The 25,553-nt window shown below is 39.3% G+C and overlaps 1 protein-coding gene and 1 long non-coding RNA gene across 7 annotated transcripts in view; one reads left to right on the plus strand and one right to left on the minus strand.

The window, feature by feature from the left end:
- LOC133641699 (uncharacterized) overlaps positions 1-25,553 on the minus strand; it is a 526,583-nt gene that overhangs the window by 125,842 nt on the left and 375,188 nt on the right. The window lies entirely within an intron of this gene.
- Positions 1-25,553, plus strand: part of reln (reelin) — a 391,417-nt gene that overhangs the window by 48,329 nt on the left and 317,535 nt on the right. For 5 of the 6 annotated variants that reach the window (XM_062035613.1, XM_062035610.1, XM_062035612.1 and 2 more), the window contains one exon: positions 8,034-8,307. The exons of the other annotated variant lie outside the window; for it this stretch is intronic. In XM_062035613.1, the coding sequence (XP_061891597.1) occupies positions 8,055-8,307 (253 nt within the window). In that variant the 5' untranslated portion in view covers positions 8,034-8,054. The remainder of the gene's footprint in view (positions 1-8,033; positions 8,308-25,553) is intronic. 6 annotated transcript variants of the gene reach the window in all.

Below are 25,553 nucleotides of genomic sequence, written 5' to 3' on the forward strand. Positions count from 1 at the left end.
TTTTGGTGATTTAACCCCCAATTCCAACCCTTGATGCTGAGTGCCAAGCAGGGAGGTAATGGGTCCCATTTTTACAGTCTTTGGTATGATTCGGCCGGGGTTTGAACTCACAACCTACCGATCTCAGGGCGGTCAAACGCGTCCGTGATATCCATTTCAAAAGATTTGGGATGCACAACATTTTTTAAATTTTTTAATTCTTCTTAAAGGAGCAATATGTAAGAATTGCATGTCAAGTTATCATTAAATGGCCCTGATATGTCAAAAGGCATTAATAAATTATACTATTTTTGAATACCTCTATAACTGATAACAGTAGTCCAGCCGGGATATGCTCATTTCAAAATTAAAATTTACAGACCCGAAAACTTATTTTCTTTTTGATGTCCCGCCCTCCAACGTTTTAACCAATTAGAAAGTCTGTGAGTGTTTTACATCCAGGTTGCCAGTTACGCAGTTTGTGCGTCTAGCTACTGCCACTGGTAAAGTTACTAAACATGTCAGACCTTAGTAAATCTAAAAGGCCTCATTACGCCATCTTTATGTTCATGTTTTGCTTTAAGATGCTATTTTAAACTTGATAAGAAAGTTTGTCGCTGCAATACTAACTAAATACCTCAGTTTTATCTAAAGTTTTGTCGGAGTTTGCGTGTTGCCTTCCGGCGCTTAAAAACCCCCACTGTGATTTATCTTCATTTATTTATGGTAACACGATTAATTTATTTTACATAATGACATGCGTTAACACGTTAATGTTGACAGCCCTGTTAGTACACTGTAAACATTCACTCCATTGACGCACACTAGTCCATACAGCTCACCTTGTACAACCACTGGGAGCCCACTAACCTGTAAATGTGTGCAGCGCCACTGTTTTTCACATCACAGCACTAACGTGTATTGAACAACATAGCAACACAAAGTCCTAAAATGGCAGCAAGGCTGTTCCTTGTCACACTGCTGTCAGACTTCTTTGCTGATGTCACCAAGGCCTGGAAACTGTCAGGACCGCATGCACACGTTACGTGTTAAATGACATGAAATGTTAATCTATGGGCAAAACATTGCATTTATTCCATCATAGCATTAAGCACAGCAAGCACACAAATTTATCAACGCAATGAAAGTGCACAGTAGTGGATATTTTTTTAATTACGAATGTTGCTCATTTTATTACAGGCCACTCTGTTAGCCACACCTTCAGATCTTACATTGTTTATGTTCATTAGTACAATACCTCTGTTTTTTTTTCTTATTCGATAACCTCGAGGACCTATTCTAAAAAAAACAGTGTGTCATATTTGTTGGTAGGCGGGTTATGGTGAGCAAATGAAGTCGTAAACTCCCCCTGAGCTGATTGTAAACATGGCATTGATGCTGTGGGACTTCTTGACTGTTAGAGTAAGGCGTTTTGACTGTTATTTGCACCAAATGTTCTGCAAACCTTCCACGGGGAGGGAAAAAACAAGGAACTTCAGCACATCAAACCTTATCGGTCACCTGAAACGGCAGCATCGCTGCGACAGGGTTTTGAAAGCCTGTATTAAGTTTCCTGCCTCTTAAGAAGTTGCCCCAAAGTTAGCTGCAAAGAAAGGTTTGTTCCTATCGCTGAAGCTTTTGAAAAGTGCAAAACATTTGCCAAAGACTGCCTGAGGGATTAAACGAACTGTGATTTCATTATGGATCTGATGGCACTGGACGATAAAGATACTGGTTTTGTCAGGACATAAATGTGCACCATGTCAAATCCACTTTTGTTTCAGTGTTTCTTACATCCAGGTGTGCACAAACTACAGTTAACAGTGTTTCCCATAAACTGCCAAGATACCTGTGGCGGTGGGGGCGTGGCTATGGGCGTGGTCACATGACATCATCAAGTAATTTGCATAATTTACTACAATGATTTGATTTTCTCTAAAAAGGCTCAAAAAATGTATACTTACTAATTAATAACAGTTTTGTTTTAAACGTCCATCCAGCCATCCATTCATCCATTTTACAATATAATTACAACACTATGTACATATTTATATACAGATTTGAACAATAAGTTATTCACTGAAATATATTTATTAATTGTGGTTCTTACAAAAAATATATCTTATAAAATATAAAAGCTAAAATGTCTCAAAGCTCTGCCCCTTTAATTAGTGCATACTAAATAATTTAACTTTAGCCTACTACTACAAGCATATTATTTACCAGCAACATAAAGTGAAACAGAGGCAGAGGTGTCCTGCCACAGTCAGTAACAAATAAACAGACAACAGTAGTGGTGGTAGATAGACACAGAGCTTCATCAAACATCTGATCCACTGAACAAAGAGCTCCACAAATCTTGAACTTTAGACTGCCATCAGTTTTACTCCCTACACTTAACCATGTGTTTCCTACTGCCTGCAGACTTTGCACCCTTTGTTATATACACATGTTGTGTTTCTAATATAAATACATTTAATAAAGTCAAATACAAATAAGGCAACAAGAGAAGTATCCTTCACTTCTCTTTCGTAAAGTAAATGTGAACAGCCGATATGGGCATCTACATCAACTATATGATTTGCCTGAGAAGCTGGAGAGGACCAAATGTGAACAGCCGATATGGGCATCTACATCAACTATATGATTTGCCTGAGAAGCTGGAGAGGACCAAAAAAAAAAAAAAAAAAATTATTTTTTTATTTGTGGCGGAAGTAATTCTTTCGTGGCCGCCACAATTAAATGAATGTGTGGGAAACCCTGAGTTATACCTATGTTTACAAATAATAGTTAACGTAGTGCAGCTGGGATAGGCTTCAGCCACCCCCGCGACAAGCGGTAAAAAATAGATGGATGGGTTTTGACAAGCAGGAAGTTATTAAAATCGGCTTAAAAAACAACTTTGCATCTCTAATTTTAAGCAGTTTGTTACGTGCATACCTTAACTGAGACTTCATACAAAAACTAAGACAATATGTTGGCAAAAAATTTCGGCGAACTATGCAAAAAGTGTCATTAAAAAATCCAGGTACTACTTTATTATTTTTTTAATGATTAGTGACCTTCCAGCCCAGAATAGGAAGACTCAGAAAGAATGTGGCTTTTGCAAATATTTTCTTGCCTGTCAGTTTTCCTATGCGAAAATGCAAATTTGTGTTAGTGTTGGAGAAGCAGCTTGTCTGGCAGGTGACTTACTTCACTCGGGCCGAAAAAGGAACCTTTCCAGCTGCGGAGTGAAAAGAAACAGACATAGGCAAGGTTACAGTGTGTGGTTTGTTTGGGATTACTCAGCAATCTAGGCTGTGATAGTCCGTGTGTGGCGGGAAGCATCTGGCCTGACTGCTGTGGGTCAGTCCTGTTTGGACACGACACAGACAGCCGGAGTGTGTGTCCAGCTTGATGCTTTGTGTGTGTTCAAACATACAGACCCCGCAGGCAGCAGATTTTCACATGTTATCCATTGAAAGGTTAAACACTAATCTGTTCAACCATGCTGCTCGAAAAACCTTTGTGGATTTATCAATGCTTTATTGCTGTGGTCCACAACCATCGGCCTGGGGACCAGTATCGGTCTGTGACATGTATGCTACCGGCCCGCACAGAAACATGAAAAAAAACGGCCGCATTTTCTCTGACTTAAGTTTTGCCTGTCCCACTAGACCACCGGTGTTAAACTCAAGGCCCACCACTTCATTATATTTGGCCCTCGAAAGCTTGGAAATACTATGTATCAATAAAGTACTGTAAAGTTTCTTACTAAATGTATTCTTTCAATTTTGGGAGAAAAAATAAAAAATGTACTCCCGTAATTGCAAATAATGTTAATTTAAATATTGTCTAAATTATGCAAAAATATATTACCAAACATTCAAACCATGTTTTAAATATAAATACATACTAATAATAATGATTTCAAAGCAAGTTATCCATCAAATTGTGCAATGTAAAAGTAGCAATAGATTTCATGGTAAAATTGTGAAATTTACTGTGTTTTTTACTGCGTTTTTTACTGTTTACTGATTTTTCTCTAAATTAAAAAAACTGTACTTTTTTTTACTGTAATAAACTGTAAAAACAAACAAAAAAACTGGCAGCTCAGGTGCCAAAATTTTTCAGTAAAATTCTGGCAACTGAGCTGCCAGTTTTTTTTTGGTTTTTTTTTTGTTTGTTTTTTTACCATTAAAAAAAGCAGTACTATTGTTCCATATACAGTAATATACACTACATTTTGAGGTGAAATTATTGCAATTTACCATATTTTTTTTACATTTTAGTTTTTTTAAAATATACTAAAAAAATGCATTAAAACATTGTGTAAAAATAGTATTCACTGTTAGAAGCGGCCCTCTGGGACCAAACATAACTGCCCTGTGGCGCTCAGTGAAAACGACTTTGACACCTCTGCACTAGACACACCAAAAAGCTTGTTAATAGATGTATATTACAATAAATGTTGCCATTTGTTATATCTTTGTTACAGGGACAATGCACATTATTGAACATAGGAAATATAAATCTTCCAGATTGTAGCCAAAGGCTAATTTCCACCTGCAGTCTCCGACAGGTTGATTGTTTGTACAACAAGGACTACAAAAAGTTAATTAGACAGCACCAACATTAGACATACACACTACAATAAAATGCACTGACTCAGATATAAAATGAAATAAAATGGAGACCCTTATAATACAGTAGGTTCCTGCATGAGCTCAGGACAGATCAGGAATAAAGTCACCATTGCGGATGGAGAAGTGCTTTAGTGCTAAAGTGCAAGTGTGCTGAAGGAAGAAAAAGCTGACAGCTTGGTTGCCAGAATATTTGTGTTAAATTGACATTGGTTTTTCCAACTATATATTTTTAATGGAAAAACAGTACAAGTTATTTTTTATTCTGGCAACTTCGCTGCCAGTTTTTCTACCGTAAAGACAAATGTACCGTTTTACCATTTAAATTAAAACACCGTTAAAACAACAATTATAGATTTTACAGTTAAAAACTGGCACCATTTAAATTAAAACAGTTAAAAACAACAATCATAGATTTTACAGTCAAAAACTGACAGCTCAGTCAACAGAATTTTAACGCAAAAAACAGTAGTAGGTTTTTTTTCAATTTACAGTATTATGCTGTGAAAAACAAGAACAATGTAAAATGTATTGTCATTTTTATTAATTTGATGGGTAGTTTGCTGTCAAGTATTTTTATTTAGACAAAAACATGTTTGGAAAGTATGATAATATGCTGTAATATTTGTTGCAATAATGGATACTAATAAAGTTTAAAAGTTATGCAATTTCAAGCAGTACATATATTTTTTCTGTCAAAATGAAAAAAATAAATTACATTCAGTGAGAAAATATTAAGTACTTTATTGACACATATCAGGTGTTCGCGGGCCAGATAAAATGATGTCGCGGGCCAGATCTGGTCCCCGGGCCTTGAGTTTGATACTAGCATCGGGTCTGCTGGTCTACATCTGGTTAAATTTGCGTACTTACTCTGGGTGGGTCGCAGGCAGCCACCAATAGGTTTTTTTGATTGATTGAGACTTTTATTAGTAGGTTGCACAGTGAAGTACATATTCCGTACAATTGACCACTAAATGGTAACACCCGAATAAGTTTTTCAACTTGTTTAAGTCGGGGTCCACTTAAATTGATTCATGATACAGATATATACTATCATATATACTATCATCATAATACAGTCATCACACAAGATAATCACAATGAATTATTTACATTATTTACAATCAGGGGTGTGGAGGGGGGGGGTTAGGATATGGACATCAAGTAGTGGACATAGAGAGAGAGAGAGAGATCAGAAGGCATAAGAAAAAGTATCTGCATTTGATTGTTTACATTTGATTGTTAGCAATCCGGGGAGGGTGTTAGTTTAGGGTTGTAGCTGCCTGGAGGTGAACTTTTATTGTGGTTTTGAAGGAGGATAGAGATGCCCTTTCTTTTATACCTGTTGGGAGCGCATTCCACATTGATGTGGCATAGAAAGAGAATGAGTTAAGACCTTTGTTAGTTCGGAATTTGGGTTTAACGTGGTTAGTGGAGCTCCCCCTGGTGTTGTGGTTATGGCGGTCATTTACGTTAAGGAAGTAGTTTGACATGTACTTCGGTATCAAGGAGGTGTAGCGGATTTTATTGACTAGGCTCAGTGCTAGTTGTTTAACTCTGTCCTCCACCTTGAGCCAGCCCACTTTAGAGAAGTGGGTAGGAGTGAGGTGGGATCTGGGGTGGAGGTCTAGCAGTAACCTGACTAGCTTGTTCTGAGGTAAAAATTGCATTAAGGTACAGTATTTAAAGGGGCTTTTTGCAACCTGCTCATAGTTACATTTTTAACCACAAGACCAACACAATCAGCTACCATTCAACAGAAAATTTATATTTTAAATTTTAAGTACCTATATTGAATAGACATTGCTTCTAGTTCTGAGGAATTTGGCAGTCGTAGAGAGGTAATTAAGAATTTGCTGAACAATAAAAAACACATCGTTAATAGCTAATTTTAGCAGCTAAACTTTGCTAAATTGCTATCATTAGCTAATAACACACAAAACTAAGATTTAATATTTTGTACTGTTATTATAATGTTATTATTTGATTACTTTTAATTTCAACAGTTATAAACACCACATCAAAATCTCGAATGAATGTTTGTGATCTTATAGTTTTTTGTTGTGACAATAATCAATGCATAATAATCGTAAAACCGTGATTATTACTCATACTATAATCGGACAGTCAAAATCTATAATCGATGAATCCCGAACAAGGAGCTGCTCCCCTAGTCTGGCGGAGGTTTGACAGAAACAAGTAGGTCTGAAGACTCAAAAAAGGTTGGGTATCTCTGATTTACAACACTGTTTTTGTGCTTCATAAAAGACTGGCATCAAAACTAGAGTTTTGAACATTATATCTTAGCAGACGAAATCCTGGTTCTGAAGTAAAATGTACTTCAAAAATCCAAGAGTTTGGACGATCGATCTGGGCAGAGATCTCCCTGCATAAGGGCTGTCCTTGACCTTTTGTTGTGTCTGTGTATTGTCTGGCCTATAAAGATAATGCTGTCATCATTTGGAAACTTGCGTGTTAGGATTAAAAAGAGGAATGGGAGATATGTTGGGTGTGCACAGTGCGCTAGTGAAATGTTCATCCATCAGCCAGACCCAGTGGGGGTTAGAAAGCAACGCTATGACTGGGGTCTGTCTAGAGGGGTGGCTTAATCTGGCACACTTTACTCTCACATGGAGAGGGGGAAATAGTTAGAGAATCCTGTGGAAAATGAGATTCTGATGGAAAAACTCATGAAAGATGCAACAGAAAGGGAAAACAATGTTTTGCTGAGGAAGGGAGGAGAGATGGAGAGGTTGCATACTGTAGGAGGGAGATTGAAATATGGAGTAGGGGACCAAGTGGGAGTAAAAGAGGTGTGATAGTGGGTGGGAGAGGAGAAGACAGTCTGGTGGATGGCTAAACAGACAAAGGGAAGCGAGAGAAGAGTGAGAGGGATGTGTCAGGGGGCTGGTTGGAGTTGAAGACACTAAGCTGCATGGTGATCCAAGGTCTGAAGAGTGCAAAAGCAGTGCTTCGGTGAGGGATGAAGAGGCTGTGGAGAAGACAGGACCAGGAAGGGAGCTTAAGCAAAAGGCAGAGTGATAGACACTGAAGAGGGAGGAGGAGGAGAAAGGAGGCCGTCTCATGGAGCGCTAGCAGCACGCGAGGAGCTGGTGTTGGAGCGAGGCGAGCGCGGAGAGGGAGGGTGGGAGGAGAGAGGGAGCCACAGGGAGGGGGTGAGGTATTTAAACGCTGGAGCAGGACAGCGCAGCCCAAGCTCTAAACTCCCTGAGTAAAGGTAGGACAGGGAGAGGAAGCAAGAAGAACAGAGCTCCACAGTTTTCCCACACTTTGACACAATATCACACAACACGTACTTAGACACACACTTTTGGACTTTTTACCCATCTGTGGACTCCAGAAGCTTCTTCCTGGAATCCATCTCATCTGTGCCCTCCCCTGTGTCCTCCCCTCCACACCTTACAGACCCTCGCTCCGTCAGGGCAGATGGCCGCAGCGTGGGCCTCTCTCGGGGGCGCCTTCGGCTGTGCCCTGCTGACCCTGGTCCTGGGGAGCAGCAGCATGGACTTCGGGGTGTCCCCGGCGAGCTTCTACCCCCGCTTTAACCCTTTTTTCTTCCTGTGCACTCATCACGGTGAGTTGGACGGAGTTGGGGTTGCTGAAGGTGGAGGAGAAGTGCTGCTCACACTCCAGATAACGGGCAACCCCACTGCCTACACCCCAGGACAGGAATATCAAGGTGAGTTTGTCTGGTGTCTCCTTTTTGAAATGTATTTGTGTGCATTTTAGTTACGGTAGTTATTACACTTTTAATTGCAATCACATTTTTTTAGATTAAAGAGCAAACCAACAAGAGATTTGCGTATTCTTAGGACATTCAATCGATCACAACTGCACTGCTCAGTCAATGACCTGGATGAATGAGAAGATCCATAGACAAGTACACATATTGAAAGAGAACCATTTCTTTCATGGGTTTGGCACTTTTGTTTCTCACAAGAAAGTGTGTAGTCTGTATCAGGTGGTTGTTGTTTCAAACCCTTTATGTAACTTTGAAAATCAACAATAGTGATGCTGATGGTGATGGTGAGCATCTCAGTGGTGTTTTTCCTGAGCTGAGATCTAGATGCTCCATGCGTAGGCTTTTGAACTGAACCAGAGAGGGAGCATGCAAAAACTGAGTGGGAATAAACAAAGACAAAAATAAGTTTAAGATGCAAGAGGAGACCAGATAAATTCTTCTTTTTCCCCCATGGGGATACAAAGGCACCTGGTTGTGGAAAACGGATCCCTCAGAGTGCTCCAAGTGACTTACTTAACACTGGGGACAGTGACCCTCACAGGCCAGCGCAGTCCAACAAAGGTCACATTCCCATGCTACGAGCCTTTTCTCAAGGGGTTGTGTGTTTACAAACTTGAATTTTTATTCATGATTTCATCACAGTACAAAAGTGAAATAACATACATGTTTGAGTATGGGAGCTGGTCTTTAGTTTCACATCATGGTTATTAGCTGTGTAGAGTTTTCTGGACAAATAAACCTCAAACTGCGTTTGTTTAACACAGTTTGTAATTGTTTTAGCTAGGAAAGTAAAGGAGAAGAGAGGGAAGTCTTAAGTCTGATTTATAATTTTTTCCCCATCAAGGCTTTAGTCAAACACCTTGTAGCTGGGGCCAGGCTTTTAGGGCGAGAGTTGAATAAATGGGAGAGATGGTGCTCACAGAGAGGTTTAAATAATTAGCATTAGAAAACGTGCTGGACTGGGAGGAGGGAGAGAGATTTAAAAAGAGCCACGGCTCATATGGGATGGAGTGAGGGGGAGATTTGAATGACGATGAGAGGATTGAGCGGATAAGATAGTGGCGGTGGGGCTTACACGGAAAAATGACAGGGTTCCAAGCTGCTCACTTTTCTTTTCCGTCCCAGGTTTTGGCTCATGATGGCGGCTCATTGTTGAAATTCTGAGGTTTTGTTTGGAGGGCCGAATGGCAAGTGAACAAGTGAAACACTGGCTATATACTCAGTCGAGTAAAATGTTTTCCTCTCTTTGCTTAATGGGTCATATCTTTGCACGTTCCCACAGCCAAATGTCAGTGGAAGGAAAATTGCGGTTTGAGAGCTTCATCCCGGTGTTAAATTCAAGGACTAACAACACAACAATCCATCCTGGTGACGTGGTGCACACATTGCGGAAACATATTATATTATGTTAATTTCAGCAAATTAGTAGTTATTTCGACTAGATCAGTGGTTGTCACTTTTGGATGACATGTGGATTAATCCTTTAAAAGCAAAGCGTGATCTAACCACTGAAAGAGCTACATAAGGAAATGGTGAGTGGCAGGCATTAGAAGTGCTGGCCATGTGGTTGGCGACGACTTCTAGAACAGAACATTTACAAAATACTATAGGGTTTGGAGTTGAAATGTGAAATGAATCGGTGAGCTTTTTATACCACAGACGGGAAGTGAAAAACATCTTTCACAGCCATGCAGAAGTAAGATTTTGTGGGGCTGATTTTGCTTTAGTGTAATTGAATTTATGACCTAACCTCTGCCTACTACTCAGTTGCTTTTGAATGATAGGACTGGGATGTGTGCGTGCGCTGTAGACTACTGTTAGGTTATCAGATGTGTTGGCCGGGTCATAGCGGGTGGACGAAACAGGGAGAAAAATAAAGCATTGACGCTGGAAACTAAAGAGAAAAAATGAAAATGTTTGCCTGCATGAGCAATACCCATAGAGGCTTGTTTTTCTTCTACTCCTGAACCTCTGCAACCAAGGGCCTTATGTATTAAGAGTTGCATGGATTTCCTACTAAAAATTGGCGTGCGTTGAAATCCAAAAAACGGCTGAGGCAAGAACTAATTCAGATTTATTAAAGTATGCACACGCAAGAATCCAAGCGCATTTCCCAATTAACGTGGAATTGACCGGAGATGTTTGCGTGGCTGGGCCCAGGCCACGCCCCCTTATAAATACGCCAATCATATTGAAATTAGCCATGTGCCTGAGCTCTGCACACTCTGCCCAATCAGGAGTCAGAAGGATGTGCATCTTTCTCGTGTTTCGAGCAAATGAAAGAGGGTTGAGATTGTGAGCTTGTCAATGCTGCGGGCTAAGAGAACTGCACACAGGTTGAAATAAAAAAGAAATGGTCGGACTTCAGGAAGAGGGTGAAGAAGAAGATGGCCAAAACAACCGAGGGGACCGGAGATAAGAGTATGGTTGCAAAAGATACGTAAAACATTAGAAGAAGTGGGTGACTTTGATTACCTCCAATATAAATATCAGTTTTGTAACTTAGAACAAAATGTGTTCATATAGTAGCCAGATTACAGTTTCATGTAAAAAAAAAAAAAAAGTATATTTAGTTTGCGATTTTTTTTTTATATCATATCAAAAAGGATACAAAAAACGCTTTTGTTTGAGTACTCAATTTATTGTTACAACACAGGGGAGCGGTGACATTTGTGCCGCAACCCAACATTTGGCAAAATGTTTCCTATTTCTCAGACGAATACTCCAAATGGTGGCGTTCGTTATTAAACCCTCAAGTTTGACCCCATAAGTTGGATTGATTGCAATGTGTCACACAGTTCAGTACAAAACACTCACTCTAGCATTGAGGTGTTTTACATGGAACTACACTACTGTTCAAAAGTTTGGGGTCACATTGAAATGTCCTTATTTTTGAAGGAAAAGCACTGTACTTTTCAATGAAGATAACTCTAAACTAGTCTTAACTTGAAAGAAATACACTCTATACATTGCTAATGTGGTAAATGACTATTCTAGCTGCAAATGTCTGCTTTTTGGTGCAATATCTACATAGGTGTATAGAGGCCCATTTCCAGCAACTATCACTCCAGTGTTCTAATGGTACAATGTGTTTGCTCATTGGCTCAGAAGGCTAATTGATGATTAGAAAACCCTTGTGCAATCATGTTCACACATCTGAAAACACTTTAGCTCGTTACAGAAGCTACAAAACTGACCTTCCTTTGAGCAGATTGAGTTTGTGGAGCATCACATTTGTGGGGTCAATTAAACGCTCATAATGGCCAGAAAAAGAGAACTTTCATCTGAATCTCGACAGTCTATTCTTGTTCTTAGAAATGAAGGCTATTCCACAAAATTGTTTGGGTGACCCCAAACTTTTGAACGGTAGTGTATGTACTAGGGATGTAACAATATCAAAATCTCACAATATGATTTTGTTACAGTATTAAAGGGGACTTTAGTTATCATTTTTTTCTTACCCATTGTTGTTTTTGTGAAATTGGTATCTGCATAAGTCCCCGAAAATTCGAAATCAAACCATGGAGGCATTGCGGAGATACTTATAAAACAATCTTGCCTTCCTTCGTACTAACGCCAAACAAGCCGTTTGGAATTTGCCCTATTTGTGATGTTTTTCCCATTGGTGACGTCACCGGATATTTTAATGTATGGTAATATATACCTGAAGAGCTTTGCATGAAATCGCCATTGTAGTCCGACGTTGTAGTCAAAAGGTTCCTTTTTTTTTCTCTATCCTCAAGTTGTGGGGCATACTGGCTCGTACATGCACACACATCCTCCACTGTGGCGATTTTTAATACGAAGTAGCGGATAGTTCTAACTTGTATCTGCCAGTAGACTCCATATGGAAGTACTTGAAAACTACAACATGGCAGGCTGGGTGAAGACACAGTGAACGATAGGCAAAATTCCATAAAAATGCAGTTCCCTTTTAAGGGGGACTAGCAGGGGTTTGGAGTTTTATTTTTTGGGGGGGCGGGGGGGTCAGTGGGGGATGACGTTACAGGCAGTGGCCGTGGCCTGAACCGGATTTAAAACCGGAAGTAGGCATACGTCATATCTGGCCGCCATTTTGTTTTACAGTTTCTCAAGAAATCCGCCATTTTATTTCAAGTCCAACATCATAATTATTTATGAAACCTACAGGCGGAATGTGGTATTCACCTCAATGTATTTGTTATTGTTTATTGTTTATTGAATGGATCCCCATTAGCTGACGCCAAGGCGACTGCTAGTCTTCCTGGGGTCCATATAGGAGCATACAAAATTAAAATACAAAGAATACATGCATTACCAGACATTATACAATGGAAAAATACAACATAAGATAAAAAGCTAGTTAAAACCAGTATTAAAAATTCACATCTGGGCAGCTGCAATAGGTGTATCTTCAAAGCTGTCTTGAATGATAATTTACTTTGTGAGAGATTAATGTGAGATGGCAACCCATTCCAGAATGATGTACCTCTATACATGACTGTATGTTTGAGGAAATTGGTCCTGGGAGCAGGAAGTGTCAAATAGCCATTGCTGGCATTCCTAGTGCCATGAATATGTGTGTTAGTTGATTTTAAAAACTGTTTGTAAAAGTGTTATAAAGTAGGTTTGTCAAAGGTTTTTATTTTTAAACAACCACGAGACAATGGTGTAGTCTTCTGTACTTTAGGAGCCATTTTGGATCCTCTTCACAATCATTCACGACTGAAGTCTGTTTAACATGGTCTGCACCCTAACTACAATGTAACACATTTTTGTTTTAAACACGATTGTCATATAAGTCAGACAGTGACTCACCCAGGTACTTACCTGTTCCACACACCATCCTCACTCACGGTTTGTCCTTAAAAGTGAGTTTGATTGCATATAAATGTTCCAAACCAGAATGAAAACAAGGAATTCGCCGCCAAATTAAATCAAAAACAGACGCTTTAGTCTAACTGCAATGCACTCTGGGAACAACACTCAGCCAATGGAAGTCAAGCTGGCAGCCGCCATATTCTCTACTTGCAGTCTTTTAAAATAATTCCACCATTTTGTTTGTAGTCCAGAGGGTCGTATTGATTTGTGACCCTTACAGGCGAAGGTTGGTATTTTGTCTTGTAGTTTTCTAAGATATCCGCCATTCTTTTTTTTTTGTAGCCCATGCTTAATCGTCCAGTTTGTAGTGTCAAAAGACAGAACGAACTGAAGCACATTTAAGCAAGGTATGTTTTGATGCCATGTTTTGATCAGGGAGAAACCTGTCTGTGGATTCTACAAAACCCAAAACCAGTGAAGTTGGCACATTGTGTAAGTCGTAAATAAAAACAGAATACAATGATTTGCAAATCCTTTTCAACTTATATTCAATTGAATAGCCTGCAAAGACAAGATATTTAATGTTCCAACTGGGAAACTACTTTTTTTTTGTGGCAAATAATCATTAACTTATAACTTAATGGCAGCAACACATTGCAACAAAGTTGGCACAGGGGCATTTGTACCACTGTGTTACATGGCCTTTCCTTTTAACAACACTCAGTAAACCTTTGGGAACTGAGGAGACCAATATTTGAAGCTTTTCAGGTGGAATTATTTCCCATTCTTGCTTGCACGACGTCCACAGTTTCTAAAAACTATTTGAAATGTGGACTCGTCAGAACACTTTGACACTTTGCATCAGTCCATCTTAGATGAGCTGGGGCCCAGCGAAGCCGGCGGCGTTTCTGGGTGTTTTCGCAAATCACTGTATTCTGTTTTTATTTACAATTTACACAACGTGCCAACTTCACTGGTTTTGGGTTTTGTATATTGCTTCAAAGTAACTTTATGGATTAATATATTACCTTATTTTTTCACTTTTTTTAGTACATTTTTGTATTGGCCTTTGGATCGCTACAATGACGGTTGATGAAGCACGGTAGCGATGATTGTGAGTAAAGAGCGTTCACTTCAAACTGAAATGGTGCATGACTTTGAGGGACTTTTGAGGAGAAAACATTTTTGTCTTATAAACTTTTGTGTAGTGTTGCTTCTTTATTTGTGATTTTTCCAAGCTGATCTCTTATGCGTAGGCACGGCAGCTGCAGTAATTGCGGCAGCCTGTCATAATAACGATGGTCAGATGGATAAAAAAAAAATACTGATAGCCGTATCATTTGTCCAGAATCTGAACGTTAATTCTTCTTACGTCTCGGCATAGTAGCGGTAGTTGTGACCTCCGGATAACAATTGATTGTAATCATCAATAACTCAAAGGAATCATACCGCAGGAAAGCAGAGATAGCACAAGGAAAAATTCAAAGAATAGACTTTATACTTGTCACACAAACAGTAAGCAATAATACAGCACCAACCAAAGCGTAAGGCGCTCAGCAGCACTGGTCAAGTCACTGCAGGACAACACCAAAATACGAGCACTAAACAGGAATGTGGAGGTTGCCCTCCTGTGGGTTCTTCTGACACAAAGATCCTCTCGTGAGCCGGTAGTCTGAGGTAACAAGTATTTTATTTTCATACAGCAGTGTGGTTTTTCTTTCCAGCAAAATGTCTCTCGATCTCATGCGTCTGCTCACCAGCAACTCCAACCACGTGTCTCGTTCCGGCTGCTGCTAATAAGGGCGACAGGTGATTAGATAACAAACCCCAGCTGGGCAATCTACTCACCTGCCGCTGGCTTCGAGGCCGGTCCTTACACACCCCGCTCTGCGGCAGGCCCGCAGACCACACCCCCCTCCACAATTAACTAAACACAACATAGGAAGTGCACTCACAGATCCAAACAAGACAGGACCTGTGGCTAGATGTCATCACACTCCTGAATCGACTCAATTAGGAACCGGTACTAAAAAAAATACCGGTACTCCGTATATATCTCTACAAGGAAGCGTTTTAAATTTAGGCCACGGTTCGGTATTGTTGCGAGCATTTTAAGACCAAAATACTGCGATATTCAAAATACTATTACATCCCTCGTATATACTGTATATCAGGGGTGCCCATTACGTCGATCGCGAGCTACCGGTCGATGGCGGAGGGTGTGTCAGTAGATCGCCAGCCAGGCATTAAAAAAATAGACCTAAAACTTAGCGATCACCAAGACGTCACTTTCGTCACTTGATTGACATTCACGGCACCCGAGGGTCTTGTGAGATGACACTGGCTGCTGCCGGATCATTATTAAGAAAAAATGACCGACAGGAAGCCGAGAAACACTTTTTATTTCAACAGACTCTCGCGCCATACCTGCCGTCAAAACTCTAAAGACCGACTGCATAGTTCCTGTCTTCACAATAAAAGCCCTGTTTCATCCTGCCTGTTGGCGTGCACAAGCTACCAAGCTATGGAGTTTGCCGTCAATGTATTTCTTGTACAGTTTATAAAAAGGAGTATGGAAGCTGGACAAATAAAATGACAAAAACCAACCACTTTCATGTGGTATTGGTAAGAAAGGAGGACTTTTTTTCGCCTCCATTTGAAAATGTGGACGTTATCATCACTACTGTCTGATTCCAATCAATGCAAGTCATCACAATCAGGTAATACACCAACTTATATTCTTGTCTTCGTGAAAGAAAGGAATCTATGTGTTAAACATGCTTGTATTATCATTAAACATCTTTAACTTGTTAACAAAAAATGTCTTTTTCATAAATACTTGGTCAATTGAGTAGTAGCTCGCCCGCAGAAAAATGTGGGCACCCCTGATGTATACGCTTTGGGGTCAAACCTTGCACCCGACTAAAACAGGCGTCACTCACACACACACGCTGACATTGCCCATGTCCAGCCTTATCTTCAGGAGGCAAACACGTTAAGGTCACGCTGGGATGTGACCTGTCCTTGAAATAACCAACTGACCCATTTAAGATAAACTCTGAAACTGTTGGTTAGGTATTTTGAAGGAGTACACGCAAATCAATTGCCAGTCAGGAGACGGCTCGTAGTGCAAATCTAAATAATGGTGCATTTTAAAGTATTCATCATCACTTTTTGGCACTAGGGTGAGAACAGAAAGGTTGACTGTTTGGTCGATATTACATCCATGCCTCCATTAGATCGTCCCACATACACAAGAAAGTTGCTGAACTTGACCATTAACACAATCCAAATAATAACATGCCCACTCTACATAGCACTTCAAGTTCTATCATCCTTCATGCAGCACTATTTAAAAGCACAATGTAAACCATTACTGTTGATGAAATTGTACCAGTTTATTGATTCCACCATTTTGTTTGGCATGTGTTACAGTTGTCGAGAAAAGCCACAGTTGTCTTTCTTGTCAAAAACCTTTACAAAGCTGGGCTTGGATGTCTCTTTTTTGTCTTGTCGTGTTTATTAGAGCCAAGGAAATTTTAGTTTTATATGCATGATCCATCGTACACATCAATGACATATATATTATTTTTTTATGATTTCCTTAATCATAGTAGAAACCCTTACATGTTCAGGTTACACATAAACACACACAACATAGATACATGATGGTTGTCTTTGTCCAGACATTTCTAATGGTTGAAGATTAATGCTCCTGCCTTACAGCAAGAAGGTCCCTGGTGCAATTCCAGCAGAGACTACTATTAAAAGTTAAAGTACCAATGAATGTCACACACACTTTATCCTCTGACCCATCACCCTCACCCCCTGGGAGGTGAGGGTTGCAGTGAGCAGCAGGGGTGGCCACACCCGGGAATATTTTTTGGTGATTTAACCCTGAATTCAAACCCATGATGCTGAGTGCCAAGCAAGGAGTCACATTTCTAATAGTCTTTGGCATGACTCGGCCAGGGTTTGAACTCACGACCTACCGATCTCAAGGCGGACACTCTAACCACTAGCCCACTGAGCAGGCTAGTTACAGTTACGGCCTATTTGCATGTTCTCCTCATGGACGTGTGGATTTTCTGTGGGTGTTTGAGCCTCTGCCATAACTAAAAAACGGTTATTTTATAGTCCTCTAAATAAATCAATTTAAAAAAAGTCAAATACAAATAAGGCAACAAGACAAGTATCCCACACTTCTCTTTTGTAAACTAAATCTGTACAGCAGATATGGGCATCTACATTAAGAATAGGATTTTTCCTGTGTGGCTGAACAGGACATGTAAAAAAAAAAATTTACAAGTCCAATTTATTGACCTAAGTGCTGACTACTCACTACACTTCTGGGTTAAATGTGGAGAACAAATGGCTGTTAAGTACCTTTAATGTCAGTCAGCAGTAAGTTTCCACTCATTGACCAAAAAAGAAATTTGTCTTTGGAGATGATGACAATTTTAAGCTTGCGGCAGCTTTCAAACATGTTCTACGCAAACATTTTAAAATCAGCAAAAGTCTTTCAACAAATGCTGGGAAGAGCAACAGACTCCATTGTTTGTCCAAACTACGACCTGCAGAACACAGTCAATTCCTACCGCGGCGACACCTTAAAAATAAAACAATTTCTGATGCCTGAGAGCATGTCTGGCATTGACATATCTTCTGATTTGTCTTACAGTAGATGTCTGAAAGGGCAACATGAAATTGCTGAGGAAAGCAAGTTGTTGAAGAGCTGAGGACCGGTATATTTGTCACAATAATGGGAACTTGCAGATAAATCTATCTTCTCGAAGTACTATCAGCTCTTCCTTTCACAACCTGTGAGGGTACAGCAAGGCTGTATTATCTCTCCACTTTCCAGATTTCCTTGAACTTTTTTCCCTGCAAATCTCAGCCTTGTTGAAGTAAAGGTCATCCACACAAGGCCTTGTTTTTGCTTGGGAGAAGTAGATTATCTGACCAGGCACTAAAGCCAACCAGAGACATCACACTCGCTGTTGTCTTTACCTTGTGGTGACATTCCAACATGACAATTGCCTGTTGGGACTTTAGAAGCCCATTGGATGGCACAGTCACCCAATAAATCACTTAATGACTTTGGTGGGTATTAAGAGTCTGATGTTTGAGCTCTTCACTATTAGGGTGAGTTTAAGTCCCATCTATCGCTCTTTATAGTGTTTCTCACATCTCTTTACACCTCAGCAAAGGAAGATGCTGCAAGAATTGGACTTAACAAACGGTTAGTTTGCATGGAGTAAATGTTGGGAAACAGAGAATTATAGAAGGGCATCAAGTGCAGAGCGGACGGGCGCTAATGGTTTAATGGGACTCTCCTTTGAGCAAAGGAAAGCCAACATGTGGTGAGTATTTGCACTTTAAAGTGCACCAAAGCCTTTGAATTCATTAACTTTCCAGCTCTTCAGCCACTCAGCTTCCCGCTGCTTTGTCTGAATAGGTCACTTCACAGAGTAGATGGAAGTGTGTCAAGTGCAATACTGTTTTCTATGGGCTTGCTGGGTGTGTTTGGGTGTTCCGTCATCATGGACAATGAACGATGAACCATTTGAAGAGCATTGTATTCACTCAGATATGTCACTTTCCTTTGTGCGCAGGAACAGATGGGCGAGAAATGAGAATGGATATGCATTTGGAATCTCCCCTTTTGTCACACTTGCATGCTTGGCTGTGCACACAGCTCTCAGCTCGTAGTGGGTGATCCATCATGACAAAGACGAGGTCAGATGTTCTGCCAGCTAAACAGATATGTCCCGATTATCAGGCTTTTAGTATTCTTTAGATCCTTGTTACAATAGGACATGCCATGATAGCAGGAAATGGAAGTTTCTATTTTCCTGGTCACGTGCTAAATCAAGGGTCTCAAACGCGCAGACGCATATTTTGTGGCGCTCTTCATAACTTCATAGTGGAGTTGCTCAAATCTTGGAGGTCCACAATGGTTTTTTTTTTTACGAGGTCCATTTATTGCGATAGATCAGGGGCCGTACTTATCAAGCTTCTTAGAATTACTCCTAAGAAGTCTGCTAAGAGTTGACTTAAGAGTAAATAAATTCTTCGCTGAAAGCTGCACTTAAAAGTTAGTTATCAAGCGTCTTACTCACACTTTCAGCGAAGTGTAGGACTGAATCTTAAGTGTCACACTCAGAGCTGAATTACGACATTACTATGTGCCGTAAACGCAATTTTAGGTGACGTCATTTCTGTGTCCATAGAAATGACCAATCACGGAAGGGAATCCGTTGTCTAAGAATAAAGAAATATCTTGGAAATATTTAAGTGGACAATGGGAGTGTATATTTTGACAATAAACTGCAAAATAATACAAAACAAACTAGTCCCCGCCGGCACTCACGCTACCGCTCCCTCTCTTCTCTCGCCCACACACTCACTGACGTCACTCACCTCACGGCCACACACATACGCTACTGTCATAACATTTTCTTTCCAATTCATTAATTAGGCAACTAATTTGAAACTGGTGTGGGTGGCTCTATATATACTAGCCCACTGCAGCCACATGCAGAAATCAACAAGGAATCGAAAAGTATTAAATCTGTGACAAAAATAATATCCGCTCTGTCTAAACGATACCGTTTGATCAGCTGCTCGTCATCAAAAAAAAAAAAACATTGTTCCGTTCCCTGAACGTTCGCGCACGTCTCTCTCGCCTCAGTGCCATCCCCTGCTGGCAGCTCCTAACCACTTAAGACACCTCTGAAGGTCTCTTAAATATCGTGGAGAGTAGGAGTGATTCTTAGACTTAAGAACGTTGATAAAAAGCTTTTATTCTTAAGTTTGAGAGTAGGACTAAATTTCGCAAATTCTCAGGACTTAAGTGTAAAATGGCACTCTAAGAAGCTTGATAAGTACGGCCCCAGGTTTCAAGCTATAATACTGTAGTATTCCAAACAAAATGTCCTGTTGATCCAAAACAACGAAAATACGAACTAAAACACACTAACATTTTCATTTTGAACATTAATATAAATAAATGGTATAGAAATAACATAAAACAAAACATTACTCTTGTCATCAATCCAAAATAAATATACAGTAACAGGAGGGGGTTCTTTTTGGATAGATATAGAACCTAAAGAAAGAAGGAAATTGTGTGTGAAAAGAATCCTACTTGCAGCTTGATATGCAGATTTCAGTGAGTAAGTGAGTCCATTTTATTTTTTTGTTTTAGTTATTTCGGATAACAATGTTATTTACCTTCCGATTACAGTACAATGGTAAACAATTATACAGTAATAACAAAAAAAAGTTTATATCCTTTTAAATGGTTACGTGCATTATTATTATGTTATAAATGATAAATGGGTTATACTTGTATAGCGCTTTTCTACCTTCAAGGTACTCAAAGCGCTTTGACACTATTTCCACATTCACCCATTCACACACACATTCACAGTCTGATGGAGGGAGCTGCCATGCAAGGCGCTAACCAGCAGCCATCAGGAGCAAGGGTGAAGTGTCTTGCCCAAGGACACAACGGACTTGACTAGGATGGTAGAAGGTGGGGATTGAACCCCAGTAACCAGCAACCCTCCGATTGCTGGCACGGCCACTCTACCAACTTCGCCACGCCGTAATGTTACGATTACATTACATTGTAATCACTGTATAGTTTTTATTGGCTAGTTCTTCAGTTTTAGAGCATGATGTAGACAAAAGCTCTAAGTCTGTCCTTATAAAGCCAAATATTTTTTTAAGTAAATCATTGCATATTGTTCAAATGTGTTGCCCCTTGAGACAGGAATATGTTGAATGACAGTCTAAAAGTAGCATGTCTTCCTTGACTTGTTATTTTCACAGTTTTATGCATTTTTATGTATAAAATGTAAAAATTGTAAATTGAATCGCAATTGCAATTTTTTTTTTTTTTTCTCAAAATCGTGCAGCCCAACTGAATACTGTAATAATTTTCTTTGAAGTTAACATTTACCGCTGCAAAACAACACATTTTAAATGGTCAGTTGCCTTTTGGTGTACTAACACAAAAACAAGTTTAATAATAATTTCAGGAATAAAAGGATTTAATCAACAAACTCAAAAATAAATTGAACAAAAAGTATCTGCAGAGTGTTTTAGTACATGTTATATCTGAGGAGTTGAATCAGAGCAAAAATTGTGAATAAGAAAATAAAACTATATATATATATATATATATATATATATATATATATATATATATATACTACCGTTCAAAAGTTTGGGGTCACATTGAAATGTCCTTATTTTTGAAGGAAAAGCACTGTACTTTTCAATGAAGATAACTTCAAACTAGTCTTAACTTTAAAGAAATACACTCTATACATTGCTAATGTGGTAAATGACTATTCTAGCTGCGAATGTCTGCTTTTTGGTGCAATATCTACATAGGTGTATTTCCAGCAACTATCACTCCAGTGTTCTAATATTTGCTCATTGGCTCAGAAGGCTAATTGATGATTAGAAAACCCTTGTGCAATCATGTTCACACATCTGAAAACAGTTTAGCTCGTGACAGAAGCTACAAAACTGACCTTCCTTTGAGCAGATTGAGTTTCTGGAGCATCACATTTGTGGGGTCAATTAAACGCTCAAAATGGCCAGAAAAAGAGAACTTTCATCCGAAACTCGACAGTCTATTCTTGTTCTTAGAAATGAAGGCTATTCCACAAAATTGTTTAGGTGACCCCAAACTTTTGAACGGTAGTGTGTGTATATATATATATATATATATATATATATATATATATATATATATATATATATATATATATATATATATATATATATATATATATATATATATATATATATATATATATATATATATATTTTAATTTGTATTTATTTTTTTTAACGATAAACCTAATGGATAAGTTTTGTTCTCCCAGTCTGGAAGAAGTTCAGTCTCATAGACATGCTCTGCTCGCACGCACTCAAAGAGGTGTCTATGTACTCATTCATATCTATGGCTCACAGTGGTGTCGCATTGTGTGGATATTATTCTGTCTCCTAATTTAATAGTCCACTTGCTCATTTCCTCTTCTTAGCTGGTTACTCTCTGCTGTAATGTGGTTCCAGTTAAACTTGTTGAAGTGTGCAAAGCATTCAACATACAAATGATCGATATCTGGATGTTCACTGATTCAGAATCGTTGTGATGCATCTAAGAATTGATCACTTTTCCCACCTGTAGTTATAATATGCATTGAAAGATTGTACGCTCTTTCATCCTCCATTCTCATGAAGTGACAGGCAGCACTTTTGCACTGGAAAAGTTAGAGTTTCATGGAACATTTCTAACTATACTATTTTGTTAGCCTTATGTTGCCTTTGTGGCGCAGATGTAATTGACAGCTGCACAAAAGCCAAGGCACTGAGTGCCAGGCAGAGGTGTGTACCTCCTCCAGCGCCACCGAACTCTTACATTTCTTTATTGTCGGTTTTCTCAATGGATCCTTTTTTTTTACCCTTTTCCGCTAAAACATGCACGCTCTTAACAAGCAAATGTCAGTTGTGTTTAAGTAACTTTCATAAGTGGGCAGCTAAGTGTGGGTGTAAGTAGATTAAGGATGTTGAAGACTGCGGGTGTCTGTTGACTTACAAACTATTGCAGATCCTGGTGAGGCTGCCAAAGTCCAATTATGCACTTGCTTTCCATGTGTCTCTGTGGCTTCATAAGGATTAACTTTTTGGGTTGCATAAGCACCCACAAAAATGTAGTTCTGACAAGACTTGAGCAACAATCCATCCAAAATGTTATTTTTCCCCCCGTTTTTGAGCACAGAACATATTTTGATTTATTCATTATTGACGTATTTCTTGCCACTTTATGTTGTATATTTTTATGAGTTTGCCAGTTCTCCTTCAATCTCCATCTATTTCTACTTGTGTTAGATTTTCTCTTCTGCTGCTACAGAATTGGATTATTTTAGTTTTGCTGAGATTTAAAGAGTCTGTTTTTGTCAAACCATCTCTTAAATGGATTATTTTCTTCTTTCTGTTAATATTTGTATTAGCATCTGTGTGTACTCTCCTGAACAAAACGCATACGTTGTGTCGTGTGTTTATCTGGCACAAGACGCTCTATTTGGTGGCTGTCCAGTGTTTGATGCCGAACCTTCACTTTCCATACTTGTGTAATTTCCGCGATGTTAAAGCTTTCCACAATCCTCATGAGTGGAGCAGCTCCATGCTGCACAACAGTGCATTTTTACACATCGAAAAACTAACAAGTAAGTTCCGCAAACACATAGCATTAGCTTAAAGTTGGTCGTAGTCATGGCGCCCTGTAGTCACTTGAGTCGCCCGAGTGCAGCTGGGATAGGCTCCAGCACACCCCCTGTGACCTCGAGAGGGACAAGCAGTAGAAAATGGATGGATGGCCAAGATACGCATTAGTTTGGCTTTCCTGGATGTCATCTTCATCACTAAAGGACACATTTAATCCACTGCCATTTTCAAGTATGTTTTTTTTTTTTTTGGAGTCAGCTTGAAGCGTCCCTCTGTCTCTGACTCCTTTGTCATCATGTGACATGAGTGCGTGTCTGGTATAATTTTACTTCCTGGTACCGATGACCCTCCTTATCTTGCCTCTGATTGGCCAGTCCGCAATGTTTCGCCCTAACCTTAACCAATTGTGACTCATCATACGAACACCAACCAATCATAGAGTTTGTCCTTATGCATGGATGTTCTCATTCATCCAGGTCATTGTATTTTCTCCATATTTTTTTGGCCTGCTTTGCAGTCTATTATCTTTTTCTGTAGCTTGTAGCTTTGATGTAAGCTAAGTAGCTACATGGTTTTAATTTTTTATTTTTTTTCAAAATTTTTTATTTGAGTACAGTAGGAAACATACTGAATGTTTAATGTACCGAAATATTTTCTGTTAAAATGAAGCCAATATGAATTTTTTTTGTGGTCTCCTTCATTTGGAAAAATATCGAAATATTGGGACAACTCTAGTAACAACATTTGTAAGTCAGAAAACATGACATTCATTATAGGTGCCCTTTATATCTTATTGGAAAAACTGCTTCAGCTTTCGTCCAAACTTTTGGGACGGATTACTAACAAAAACCGAGGTACCACTGTGCATTAATACTTTTAAGAGCTATTTACTTATTTTTAGTCATTGACCAATCTTTTATTTAACATGAATAATTATATTTTTTCCATTCTATTTTAAAATTTTAAAATTGAGAAAATATTCAAATCAGATATTTTTGTTTACAGATTCTGCAACATCTCAAAGAGGCTTAATTTAAAAATTGCAAGTTAAATAAGGCTTGTTTTCAGAATAAAATACTTGTTTGTATCTTAAAAGTCTTGCTAATTTCTAGATGTACAAATCTTAATTCAGGATTTTTTTATCAAGTAAAATGATCAGTCCATGTACCGTATTTTCCGCACCATAAGGCGCCACGTGTTGTAAGCCTCACCTCCAATGAATGGCATATTTCAAAACTTTGTTTACCTATTAGCCGCCCCGTGTTATTAGCCGCACCTTCAATGAATGGCATATTTCAAAACTTTGTTTACCTATTAGCCGCCCCGTGTTATTAGCCGCACCTACGCTACGCTAAAGGGAATGTCAAAAAAACAGTCGGGTCAGTCAAACTTTAATAATATATTACAAACCAGCGTTCTAATAACTCTGTTCACTCCCAAAATGTAATGTGCAAATGTGCAATCACAAATATAGTAACCCTAAAAATAGTGCAGAGCAATAGCAACATCAATAACTCAACGTTGCTCATACGTTAGTGTCACACAACACACAAAATAAACATTTAAAGCTCACTTTCTGAAGTTATTCCTCATCCACAAATCCCTCAAATTCTTCTTCTTCGGTGTGCTTCACTTGTTTTTTGACACCATCTGTGATGTGGACGCGCATGCAGTCGTAGATCAACAGGGACGGAGCTGCGTGAAAAAAGTCACCCCGGTCTCTTCGCTCATCTTTTTTTCATCCATCCATCCCTTCGAGTTAGCTTTTATGATGACGCCGGCTGGAAAGTTCTCTTTTGGCAAGGTCTTCCTTTTGAATATCACCGTGGGTGGAAGTTTCTGGCCGTTAGCATGGCAAGCTAGAACCACAGTGAAGGACGACTTCTCATTCCCTGTGGTGCGAATATTCACCGTACGTGCTCCCGTTGTATCCACAGTGCGGTTCACAGGAATATCAAAAGTCAGTGGAACCTTGTACGCGTGTCTCTTAGTAGGAGACATTTTGTGGTCTTTACAGAAACACACAAATGAAATGAAACGTAATATCCGCGCGCTTCTTCTTCTACGGGGGCGGGTGCTCACCTTGGCGGTTGCTTACCGTAGAAGAAGAAGCGCTTCCTCTTCTATGGGGGCGG

This window comes from Entelurus aequoreus, linkage group LG24, assembly GCF_033978785.1.
Source record: "Entelurus aequoreus isolate RoL-2023_Sb linkage group LG24, RoL_Eaeq_v1.1, whole genome shotgun sequence".
NCBI classification, from domain to species: Eukaryota; Metazoa; Chordata; class Actinopteri; order Syngnathiformes; family Syngnathidae; genus Entelurus; species Entelurus aequoreus.